This window comes from Fukomys damarensis, unplaced genomic scaffold (assembly GCF_012274545.1).
Source record: "Fukomys damarensis isolate Sample0158 unplaced genomic scaffold, DMR_v1.0_HiC HiC_scaffold_39, whole genome shotgun sequence".
Taxonomy (NCBI): Eukaryota; Metazoa; Chordata; class Mammalia; order Rodentia; family Bathyergidae; genus Fukomys; species Fukomys damarensis.
Window position 1 is genome coordinate 5,106,146 of NW_022900951.1, and position 13,227 is coordinate 5,119,372.

General features: G+C 41.1%; 1 protein-coding gene across 1 annotated transcript in view; it reads right to left on the minus strand.

The window, feature by feature from the left end:
* Anos1 (anosmin 1) overlaps positions 1 to 10,634 on the minus strand; it is a gene marked incomplete at its 5' end in the record, with an annotated part of 128,074 nt that extends 117,440 nt beyond the window's left edge. Inside the window, one exon of the mRNA XM_033760263.1 lies at positions 10,581 to 10,634. Within this exon, the coding sequence (XP_033616154.1) occupies positions 10,581 to 10,634 (54 nt within the window). The remainder of the gene's footprint in view (positions 1 to 10,580) is intronic.
* Between the last annotated feature and the right edge of the window lie 2,593 nt (positions 10,635 to 13,227).

The window sequence follows — 13,227 nt, forward strand, 5'->3', positions numbered from 1 at the left end:
TTGGTGGAGAAATATGGAGAAGTCAAGGCAGGAAGAGGTGCTTCACTGGCTGAAAGTTCACATGCGCAATCAGAGCATGGTGCCGCTGCCCCATTCCTGCAGACTACGGTTGAGTGCAGGAGAGGTTTTAGCTCTACTCTTTGGGGTCTCTCTGAGGCTTGGTTCATGCTGCTCACATCCCTCGGTGATAAAATCCCTGACTGATATCAACATGCAAGGTGAAAGGGCAAAGTAGCCCTGCCTGTGTCCCCATCAAGTTCTCCCCCTCCCAGAAGAATGACGGCTAACTTTACAAAGTGAGGGACTTCAGCCCAGTGTCTTACCAAGTCATGGAGATGGCACTCTCCCAACCCACGTGACTCATTCCTGCCAAACGCATTAGACTGAGCAGAAAATGATTCGGGAGTCACACAGGAAATGTGACGCACTGCAGTGCAGCTCTCCTTATAATCTCTTCAGTTGGAAGATGAAAGTTCTAAGGAGGTTCACCGCCTCTGTTTCTGTCTCCAAAGGACAGAGAAACAAACACAGAAACACACTCAGGAAGTGCAGGGCCCGGCAGAAGCGTGAAGCCTTAAAATACAGCAAACCATTGCATTTGTGTTAAATCTGCCCCAGTCTTGGTCCTGCCGCCTAACTACAGTAACAAGGCTTCCTGGCACTCGGAGGACTTTAGAAGCTACTTCAGCCCGCACTTTCAAGACGGCTAAGATTTACAGTTGATTAGGCTGCATAGCTCAGTTGCTTTCTCAAAAGACGCTAGGAAAGGATTATTTCTGTGTCCAAAAGAGCTCCGGAGAATAGAGCGGGCTGCGCGCGGCCGTAATGTGAATTCCCCGGACTTGGTACACTGTGTTCAGTGAAGCAGATAAAGCAAAGTTAAAGAAGCATTTAGGGCTTCAGAATACCAGCCTTAATAAGTACCTTTTTGTGGAAGGATTTAGGAGGAGGGGAGGGTTACCCTCAGTGCAGGCATTATTTCCTTGTACAAAAAGGGAAAATGTGCATACAGTTGGATGTAAAAAGGCAAAACTCGCAGGCCTCCCCCACGCCATTCCCCAAGGAAAAGTTGCTGAACACACCCCCAAACACCAAAGCACGAATCTTCACAGCTTTAATAGTCGCGGAGCCATTGTTGCGTTTCTCTTGGGAAACACGGTGTATTCATCTGCAACTGACCAAGTTCAACCGCTCGACTGTGAGAACTCCAGGCCGCCCAGCCATCAAAAGCTGGACCTTCATCAGCAGGCGGAACCGAGAAACGCCACGTCCCCAGAAAGAGCCCAGCCACCCTTTTTCCTCTACAAGCTCCCATTCGGGCACCCCAGAAAAGTCTGCCAAAGGCCGAATGAGGGCGCATCGGCAACTCAGAGACACGTCTGAAATGAATTCCGCTTACTCAGTGGCGAGAGCGTTCCAGTCCCAGCCTATCTGTGTAAAACATACTCCTCCAGTGGAAACTACTGCACAATCAGTCACTTGGCATGCACTGATTGCAAATGTCACAGGATCTCTTTTTTCTAACTGCTAGCAAAGTGCTCCTATTAAACTCAGAATTTCCCCCGAACCTGTGTCACACGTGAATATGCACAGTGACATTAATTGTGCTGCCCGGCTCAGGAAAGTCACTTCACCATCCCCACTGTGTAGAATGAGTGGCATCTCCATTGTAGTTAAAGAAGGTGAAACCCAGTTCATCAATATTTATCTCCCTATGCTTAAAACGATTCACTGTGGACTCCCGTAACCTCAGACACACTGAGGAAAGGTCCTTCATAGAAATCAACATAAACATTTACTACTACTGACAATAGAGAGAAATAGAGAGAAGAAAGAGAAAGAAAGAAAGAAAGAAAGAAAGAAAGAAAGAAAGAAAGAAAGAGAAAAGAAGGAACCCTTACAAAGTGCACTTTTAAGTCATTTTCCCCCACACACAGATAGAAAATGAACTTGCTCACACTGGTAGCTGTGCTCTGAAAGGACTCCACTGAGACCTCTGCTATTTATGGCTTGGGCTCTGGGAAGACAGGGCCAAATCCCTTCGACTCCTGTGGCCCTCAGGAACAAAAGCTCTTCACCTCTCTTCAACTTACCTCATTTCCCACCCGCTGTGCCTACCCTGAGCTCCCAGCTTCCAAACCTGGCCTGCTCTCTCTTCTCTGTCTCACCCAGCCACCGCCATTCCTCGCCATTCTACCGAGTTGTCCACCCAGGAATCTTTGCTTCCCAGTTAAGAGACCCTTGGTGCAAACAGAGATAAACCATCATGTCATCTTATTTATCCATGAATTGTTGGATTGAAACATTTTACCCATGGATAAAAGAGTTCAAGAAATGGAACAACCCGCCCAGCAGGTTCGTGCCATAATATGGCACCATTTCAGTTATTTATTACCTTAAGGGCTCTTATTTTTCTTTATCCGTGGGCTTTCTCACTCGGAAAACAATTCAAGGCCATTCACAAGGCTCCATAAGATACAGCCATAGAGCCAGGCTCCAGGAAGTGAGGAAAAGGAGATAAAGGGAAATAAAAGCAGGGAGGAAATAATGAAATCAACGGAGTCAGGGGTAAGACAAATTCTCCAAATCTCCAAATTCTCCACATCAGTACACTTGTTAAAGATGGAGTGTTTTATCTTTTTAGTTTTGTTTTTTTTTTTTAACAGCCAGCTCTAACAAGAAAACGTCATCCATTACACAATCCACAGAATCTGTGGGCTGAAAACAAAAATCAGCCAATTTCTCAGGGAGGCACAATGAATACTGATAGCATAACAGAAGTTAAGTTTCCACTTAAAAATGGCACGGAACAAATCCCTCAGGTGCCCTCCAGACCACATCATGCTGCAGTAGCATAAAACCAGGAAAAGTCGCCTCTATGGTGAGGACAACAGTTTAGCTCTGTAATCAAGGCATACAGTGTAGACCTTCTGAAAGGACACATCCATCAGTCAGGTGTAAATATTGTTTCTCTCCAGCAGCTTTGGTACTACAAGGACATGGCAAGTCTGACTATCCACTTGCAAGTCCCAATCATGTGGCAGCTTTGTTTCCACAAACTGTCAACTTTATTGTTACTTCACCAGCATTTCTTAGGAAAGTTCCGTTAGTTTTGATGGAGACATCTGTACGAACAGAAAGGCAATTTTCCTTGGGCAGATACACACCAAAGAAGGCACAGCAAGTATGTGTGACTGAAGTTCCCCTTAGAAAAAATTATTTTGTCTTCCAACCCAGGGGAAAACAAAAACTTCAATAATTGTGCACCAGCAAAGGAGTGTGAAATAAATGTCCAGCTTAGCCTTATGCACACACATGTGCACACACTCACACACACACCTCAGATTAACTACAAAACATCATGCTTTAAGCAACAAATCCCTAAAGAAGAGCTCTAAGCTAAACAAGCTGCAAAATAAATATAAAATGTACCGAGGAGGTTCAGTATCATTAATTATGAGCTGAGTCAGGCTCCGCCTTATTTAGTGGATAAAAGGTAAGTAATCCTGGAAAAGGCAAATTGCTTTACTCTGGGATCATTAACCCATATCCAGGCAAATCAGCTAGCAAGAGAGTAACCATATTCATCCACCTATTAAAAGCAAAAATAAAACTCTGGTTTATTTTACTGTAAAGACCACACTTTAATTTCTACAGAGAAGCGAAAAATTTCCAAGGGAAATCATGGCACAAACACAAATTAGGTTTCCCAAGACAAATTCTTGTGTGTGATTGGGGCCTTGTGCTAGACTTAAGCCAAGGGTTCCACGTGGGATGGAGTTATTATTATGAACATAGAAAAATGAATGCTGACGCACTTAATTCAAGAGACTTCACTCCAGCAGAGACCATTCCAACCATGATGGCAAAAGAAGGGGTTATATAGTAAGACCTCTTGTTCAATGCCCACAAATTCTGACCTACACAGCTATGGGAATCCAATGCTGCCTCCTTTCTCAAACATAACAGCACCCAAACTTCAACCAGGATCAGTGGTTTGTTTGTTTGTTTGTTTGTTTCTGCCATGGCCTTTTCAAACCCCAGCATCTTCAAACAACCCGTGCCTATCCATGCTCGGCAAGCCTTCCGATAAATACAGTACAACAGCAAAACATCTGTCTCGCTGTAATCACCATGTAATGAAGCTTGACTTAGACAGTTTTCATAGGTTCCAAACAGATTCCCTTTCCACAGCCAACTTTAAGGAACGCTTGTCCAATTGTGAACCAAATAAGAGATTCCCTTGGCATCTTCTTTCATCAGATGGGAAAAGATACGAATAGTAAGAGATTAGGGCAGGATAAGAGTAGAGATTTACACAGGGACACTTTTTTCCTTCCACATGTCCCTCCTTTGAAGTTTATAGCAGGTGTAAAAGTCTTTCACACCCGTGAAAATAACATGGAAAATCAGAAACACATTGGCTTATTAACTTGTCACACATTGGATTCAAATCTAAATAAGAAATCATTCTTTGCTTTAAATATTGTGTACTACCTGCACAGCAGGGACCTTCGCATGTTCTTTTAGCAGACAGACTAGTTTTGAAGCTAAAACTACCTGGAATGTTCCAGTATCCTGTAGGCTAAGTCTCCCTCCTCCCCATATACATTAGTATGTTTGGTAAAAGTTCTCAGCATGAATGCAGAAAACACTTGTTTTAAGAATGACAGTGGTCAGGAGAAGCAAATCTATGCTCAGGCTGTCTCTCCTGCCAGAGGCTCCAATTAAAACCATGGGCTGGCTTTTCAGGGGGCTTAGACAATCAGATGGGAACAGCAGACCCTTAATTGTTGGACTCTAACTCTTCTGTGCACCCCCCTCACCACGAAGAGATATGCTCGGCCAGAAGCCTTCAGAAGTTACTCTCAAATCTCAACACTTTCTCTGCCATTTACAAAATGGTAATTTGAGATGATTTATTTATTTAGCTGTCCTACCTGGAAGTTCATTGTGGGAGGGGCAGTGAACGTTCTCTCACATTTTTTTCTTCGGTTTCTTTTACTCTGTTTCTGCCTTCCTGCCAGAGATGACAGCCACCTTAACGCTGATGTAGAGTAACCCTGCTTGCAGCATTTGCAGACAATATTACAAGTCCAGCTCTAAATTAGGCTTACTGGTCATTTTAACCACTTAAAACACACTTCACCTTTTGATGAGCACAAAAGATCAAGGTTAACATAAAAGTCATTGGGCTACTTAATATCATGTCTTTTTTTGCCATAGTGATGTTCAACAAATTTATAGTTAGCAATTCTTACTAATTATGCTAATATAATATTGACTTGATGGCTTTTTCTAGAGAAAACTAGTCAAAATATCACATGCCCCCCCAAAATGTCTTTTTGCATGCATTCCATAAAAATTAAGTCCACCCCATCTTAAGAAAATAATAGAATATTTCTCTCTTCTGACGTTATCACATCATATTTATTTTCTCCTAAGAAATAAAGACATGGCCTTGACTTGCAGAAATAGTAAGAGAGGAATACAGTATAACAGGAAATTTATGGTATCCCACTTGAGAAGTTTCCTACAGAGATCCAGCTTTTTGAACGACCTGAGCCTGCATATTTGATAGCCACTGATGAAGGTGACACAGAGAGAGAGAGAGAGAGAGAGAGAGAGAGAGAGAGATTTTGCATGCTGAATTTGCAAATTTATAATTTACAAAGTCAAGGGAGGGCATGGGATGTAGCTCAATGGTAGACTGCTCACCTTCCACGTCTAGCACCACAAAACTATTAAAAAGTAAAAGCAAAGCCAGGGGATACTGTAAGAATAAATATCACAATAGGTATGAAGTGGATACAACACCTAAAATTTTGATCCACAATTTATCAGAACAGCAGAGAAAAGATATTCAACTTGGGTTATGGGGTATGTGGACATTCAGTGTGTTTCTGTGTAAGCCTATATTTTCCTTTTGCTTCTAAGTTGTGTTTTCCTTGGGCTTTCTGCAGTTATAGTCATTATCATTCAAATCATGGAAAACATCTAATACAAAACAAAACCTTCAACAGTCAAATTCAATTATGTTGCAGAAGTTTGGCCCTTGTGAAATATATTTCACAGATGTCAAATGAATCCATGCAGATGTTCTTACAAGCATAACCACTCTTCCTCACCTCTTAATTTGGCCTTGGAGAAACCTGAAGAATGACAGAGTTTGAAGCCATTACCCTTATAAAAAGCGAACTCCCACTGAGATCAAAGTAGCACACCAAAGCACAGAGATTAGGCCCTAAATTCTTCCTTTTCAACACACAAACTCAAAACCAAATGGGAACAGAAGCCAAGTGGGGAAGATACCGGCCCCAGGAGGGAGAAAAGGATGAGCATTCCTGCTCTGGTGAAATGGTGGCGTGTCACGTGGGGGCCACTGTCACCAGGGAGATTGTGACAGGTAACTGGGAGCCTAATGTTGCAGTTATGAAGTGAAAACACGATTCTCATATCTGTACAACAGGAATGTGTCAAAGACTTGACTCGTCTCATGAAAAGTATTGTGGCTTGTGTCTAGATGTCCCCTTCAAGCGTTATGTGGTCACAGGTGGGGCTTTTTCAGAGGTGGCTGGATCGAGATTATGTGGCTTTGGGACTGACTCGTGGTGCAGTGCTAGGTTCAAGGGCTCTAGGATTAAGGGCGCGAGTGCTACCAGCTCTAAGGGACAGAAACTGCTGGTCACTTGCTTGCTTTTGCTGTCTTCTGCCTGCCATAAATCATTTTTCCTCTGTGATGCCCCTCTGCCATAATGATCTACTCATGGAGGAAGTATCAACTGCATTTCCAATGGACAAATTTTGGAGGAGAAATCCAGTGGACAGATCATTGACAGAGAGATACACAGATACTAACAGAGAAAGAAACACAGACATTTAGAAATACACAGTCATATAGACAGAAAATAGAAAGACAGATGGACTAGAGCAAAGGCATCTTTTCAGGGTATGGCATGGTCCAAGATAGCTGCTGGAAGCCCCACCCTTGGTCTGCAGAAAAGAGAAAACGGGGCAAATAAATGTGTTTCTGATTAGATAGTTCTCTTAAAGAGGCATTTGAAAACCCCTTTGCAATAATTCTGTATTGCATTTAATGGGCTAGAAATTGGTTCCATGGTTAGTTACATTTTGCAACAAGGGAGCTAATGGAAACAGAAGTGTCACTTGATGTAGTGACATGCTCAGGTGAAGAATTAGGTTTTAGTTAGGTTTAGTTAGGAAGCAGAGAGACTGGATTCAGAGGCCAAGAGCAATCTTTCTCACCTATGGTAGAAGGTGCATGATGAGAATTTAAATTGCAGTGAGCCCCTAACAAGGCGATGGACGAATGCCATGTGCTCAGCAAATTTGACACTGATTTTCATTCATGGAATAGGATGGCAATCTTAATATATTGCATAACCTTGACATGTGCAGGCTAGGAGTTCTCAAACTTGGCACCACTGCCATGGAAAGCCGGGTGGAGTTTGCTCCTGTTTTATCACAGGTTATTTATCAGCATCTCTGCCCTAACTCACTAAATGTCATGATTTCCCATTCTTACTTATGGCAACCAAAAATGTCTCCAGCCACCAGGAAATGTCTCTCCAGGGAAAAAAGTGCCCACTGTGGGGGCAACAGTCCACCTGAACTAGAGCAGCATACTAAGTTGCTCTGCTCTAGTATCAGTGGTTAACTGAGGCCGGGGTGAAAATCTTTGAGAGTGTGGTACTGATTCCATTCTGTGGACCCCAGCACAGGAAAAAGAGCAGATTTTCCCAGTGAATAACAAGTAACCACAGCAAGTCACATAGGTAGAAAATGAATTATACTTTGTTTGCTTTTCTTCTCAACGCTGCTGACCAGTCAAGAAATGCAACTTAAAACAACGCCTAGATTCCATCTAATGACAGGAAGAATAGCAGTCATCAAGAGATCAAATAATAACACACGCTGGTGAGGCTGGAGGGGTGTTTTCTACATTGTTGGTGGGAAGGTAAGTGAGTATAACTGCTGTGGAGGTCAGTATGGAGAATTCTCAAAACACTAAAGCTGTAAATTCCGTTTGACCCAGCGATGCCCCTTCTAGGTGTCTTCTCAAAAGAGTTAAGCCCATCGTGTTACAGCGATCTATGCACATCCACGTTTATGGCAGCACAATTTATAACAGCTAAATCTTAGCAGCAGCCTCCCTGCCCACGAACAGATGAATGGATAAAGAAGATGAGCTATTTACACACAATGGAGTTCTACCGTGCTACAATGTGAGATAACTCGAGTCATTTGTAGGAAAATGGATGCGACTGGAAACCATAATGCCAGGTGAATAAAATCAGGCACATGCGCTTAAATATCACATGGTTTCTCTTACGGGAGAAATCATAATTATAAACAAAGAGGAAAATAAAGATAGATAATAGGAAATGGGAAGACAGACCTTTCTCAAATGGGAAAGGGGTCAAGAGATGGACGAAGGGGGACGAAGGGGATAAAGGAATTAAGATGTGCTGAGCTCATGCACCAACTCCACACAAGACAAGGAAACATTATTAGTGCAAACATCTATCAATTAAAAAAATTTTTTTAAGAAAATGCTATTTAAAGCTGCTTATCCACAGGCAACCTACTATAAGGAACAGTGATTCAAATTTTAGCATGTCCCACTGACTCGCTCAGTGATTCCGGGGCCACCATCAAATATGCTCTGCCTGAATTTCCCTACCCAGGAACTGGAATTACCATCGCTCACAGTGGACCTCACTGACATAAGGACAAGAGGAAAAATGTATGCAGTGCTTTGGACGCTGTCATTTTTCTACACGTTTCCAGTTGTGATGGTTTTCCAAGGAAGTATAGCTTCATTGACACGTCAGATGCCTGCCCAGGGGTCCCCATGGCTCTCCAGTAAAACACAATTCCTAAATTTATGCTAGCTTTAGAATGTATTGCAAAATTTCTGATGGAGTGAGCCGGGACTTACTGATCGATGCTCACTTTCAGGCAACACAGAATTGATTTCTTTTCTAGTGAAATGCAAAGACTTGGTTCAGCCATCATAATTCCATTGCAAAATCTGGGGAGTGCAATTTTCTTTCATTGCAATGTTTAAAAATATCACAAATGAACCTCTCCTTTCACATTATCTTCAAGTCTGTAAAAAATAATTAGTTTTTTGATGGGTGAAGGGAAAAATTGGGTCTAAAGAAGAAAGGATGCTGATATAACACATTATCATTCATGTAATGTCCAACTATACAAATGTAACACAAATAAGACAATGCTCATGCAATTTGGTTAGCCTCAAGGCAAACTGTATGTAGTGTAGGTGTGTAATACATGTATGTATGAAATCTGTGTATTTCAAAACTTCACCTGACATAAATAAGTTATCCACAATTCAAGTTGAAGAACAAGCAATATATACGATTAGAAGGAGCCTTGTCAATGAAAGAGCAAAAGGATCAGAGCCAAGGATTTCATTTCTGCTCAAGACCCACACAGTCACGGGACGGAAGTGTGGCTCAATGGCTAGAGCATTTGTCCAGCATGTGTGAAGGCCCTGGGTTCAATCCCCACTGCTAAACAGAAGACTAAGCTGATCTTCTCCAAAGTTTTTCACATTCACTCACTCACTTCCAAATAGTGTTCAGTTTTTCAGTAACATTCATGTTTATAAAATGGCACAAGGCATGCGCAGTTGTATGAGTGCATCATTATACACAAATTTCATGGCTTAAACATATTCCACAATCGTTTACTTTGAGATAATGGGTCTAAAATATGCCTAAAAACAAAAATATTTTTCATAAATATATTTTAGTGGTATGTATCAGATACTCCCCAAATTAAGTTTGGGTCATAAAATAATGCTTAGTTTTATGCCTAATAGTAATGTCTATGAAATAGACCTTTGTAAATACTGTTAAGATCCCAAAATTGCTCTAATTATTTTCAGCAAGGTTTGTAAACTTTATTTACATACACAGTGTATTTCCCACCGGATAAAGTACCATTACAGCATCGTGTGTGTGTGTGTGTGTGTGTGTGTGTGTGTGTGTGTGTGTGTAAAATTTTGGTGTTTCAGAACTGTGTAAGAATTTTAGCAAGCATATGGTAAGTCTAATGACAAAGTTTAGCAAAGAATACTCAAAAACATAAAACAGAGTGCTGCTTGAATAATGAAGTTACTTAACCAGCAATTCCTATAAACCAAGCAAACAATATACAAAGCAATTTAGGTATAAACACAATCATTAAATATCGTGGTCTAACGGGAAGGCATTCCTCTTTTTAAAAATGATTAAAAATTACAGAATAAAAAGAAAATAAGGCAGTGCACAGAAGTAAGTATACCTGTATCTTCACTGCAGTGATGGCTGCACTAATAGACTGTAAAAGTGATAAACTGTCATACAATTGTATGCATGTAAAGTATATTTTGTTCCCTTGATATTGTTTACAATTACATACACTATAACCACTAATAGAAACTGGGTCTGAGTGAATTCTCTCTAGTATCTTTGCAGCTTCCTGTGAAACTATATCCCAAAACTTGAAGTTGTTAACCATTTTAACACAATTAGTTGTAGGAGACGTACCTTAGAACATTGCTTGTTATTCTGGCACCAAACCAGGGAACCGTTATTCTGCAAAAAGGAAAAGAAACATCAACCGATTAAATAATTCTGTAGTCGAAAATCAAATCCAAGTTATGTGCATAATTTTAAAATATCTGCATAACAAAAGAGCAATCTTGCAATACTGATGTGTTTCTCGCTTCCTAAGATAGAAAATATGTTTCTTTTTCATTCTTTTTTTATGGTACCGGGATCGAATTCTAGTCCTTGTGCTTGCAAAGCAGGCGGTGGAACCACTGAGCTAAATCCCCGGCCCAGAAAACATGTTTCTAATGTAAAGCCTGCTTTATCATTGTCTTCATGATAGAAACAAAGCCATACAATAATAAAGATTCCAAGCTGTAAAAGGGAAAGGGGTCTGAGCCAATGTTCATGGTGTGCTGTGCAATGAAAGGCAGACCTGCAGGAAAATGAACTCCAGACATTTATTCCACAGTAAGCAGATTTGGTAAATTTACAAGTTGAGCATCTTGGAGGATTTCAATCTTGCCCATTTACAGCGATAAGAGTTTGAAATTGGGTGCTAGAGCAGAAGTGATCAGCTGCCCCTTCTCTTTTACCAGATGTGTATTAATAGTCCTATGCCTCATTTTACCAATGAGTAAATAAGTGTGACAGCAATATGTCACACATCAGGTAACTGGGACAGCTAAAAGAAACTAGTCGAGTTACACTTCACCATGGGCAATCTTTCTGACGGGAGTCAACACATGATTTTGACACGATATGAATAGCATAGTGCACCATAGTTAGATACAAAAACCACTTAGCATGGTTTCACCTTCATTCAAACACCAGGATGATGATTTATTGACCTGAACAATAGAACCTCTGCTTGGTAATGAACTTGTTCCACCCACGTAAGATTTTGGATGTGGTGTTTCCTTTGGTTGTTTGATTATTTGAAGTCAGATTTCACTAGCTGAAGTGCTTGGGAAAGCTGGCAGAAACAATGAGCCAAAATTTAAGATGCCGTGGCCCTCAGTTCTCTCAAGTTCAAGGTCAGAGATGAGCAAAAATGGCCCATTTTCTGTGTTTGAATCTCTGAACTTCTAATTTGAAGAATTCCATGTGTAGAGAGTAGTTGTACATGTGTTTGCAGTTATGAGAAAAGAAAGTTGAGCCCATACCAAAGCTTTCAAAAGTATTTTTATAAGCAGGTTTATTGAGATATAATTCACATACCATAAAATCATTGAAACCATGTAATTCAACGACTTTAGTACATTCACAAGGCTGTGAAACCATCACCACTATCTCTCCGCCACCACTATCTAATGTTACAACATTTTCATGAGCCCAGAAACCTGTATCATTTGAAATCACTCTCAATTTCTCTCCACACCACTTCCTCGGAAGCCACCAATCTGTCTCTACAGATTTACCTATCCTGGATCTCACATAAATGGCCTCGTGCATCATTCTTTTGTTTCTGGCTACTTTTGATGAAAACAATGCTTTTCATTACGCTAAAGGGTACAGCACTTGGCTTCCTCCATACTTAACAGATATGGGTCCTTCATCCCTCTATACTGTTAGATTCCTTTGTATGCAGACACTATGTTTTTCTCATCCTCTCTCAATCACAGATCTCAATATGTTCTTTGCCCAGTAATACAACTTCAGTCATAGGACTCACAATATTTCTAACTAGAACTCAGCTGTACAGGATTAGAAATCATTCTCTTATACGAAGATTGCTGAGATGAAAGATCTGAGTCTCACATTAACACTTCAGCTATTCAGCCTCTCTAACTCTTTTGTAGTTTCAACTCCCAATGATTCATACAAGTACCTAGGATGTTAGCCAAAATAGATTCCGCTTACCTACCTCGCTACTGAATTCCATCCACAAGCTCCCATGGTCCCTTTGTCTGTCTGTCTGTCTGTTTATTGACTGATCGATCTATTTCTTGGTCAGACAGATGAGGACTGAATGTGGGGAAATATACGAACTACGTGTGACTTTTGGAAGGGTTTTGATCTAGGAAAGAATTGGATTGAAAAGAGGCCAACGCTGGACACATGGCGGGCATGGCCTAATTACTGCAAAATGAAGTGTTGGCAGGAAGGAGGCCAGAAGGGAAGCGTGCTGTGTGCTTTGATATGTTATGAAGGGAGCTACTGGGTTGGTAATGAATGTAAAGTTCACCGTGATAGCCAGCAGACCGAGCAATGGTCACAAATGAGGTAATGAGTACACAAAGCAGGGCTGGAAATTAAAAAGTAGAAAATGCAGAAGCTGAGAGCAAGGACAGAAGAGCTACACAATGCTCACACTCAAGAGCTCACCTGGGAAGAGGTCTTCTTGTTTTTCTAAATTTATTGTTCACCTTATGATGTCTCCATTACAGAACACAAAATTTAAAACACAGAAAAGTAGAAAAACATATCAAATGTGACCAGTTAGTTAAGAGTCACTGTGCACGTCTCGGTGTTCTTCACGTATGGATTTGTTTAATGCTGGAGAGATTTCTGACACCCTCCACTGCCCTATGATAGATAATCTTTTATCCAAGTCTTAGATCCCAGTCCCACCTGGAGTACTATGGAAATGAGGCTGCTCTTCATTAGTAGTATCTTTGTTTACCTGGGTCATTCCAGCGAC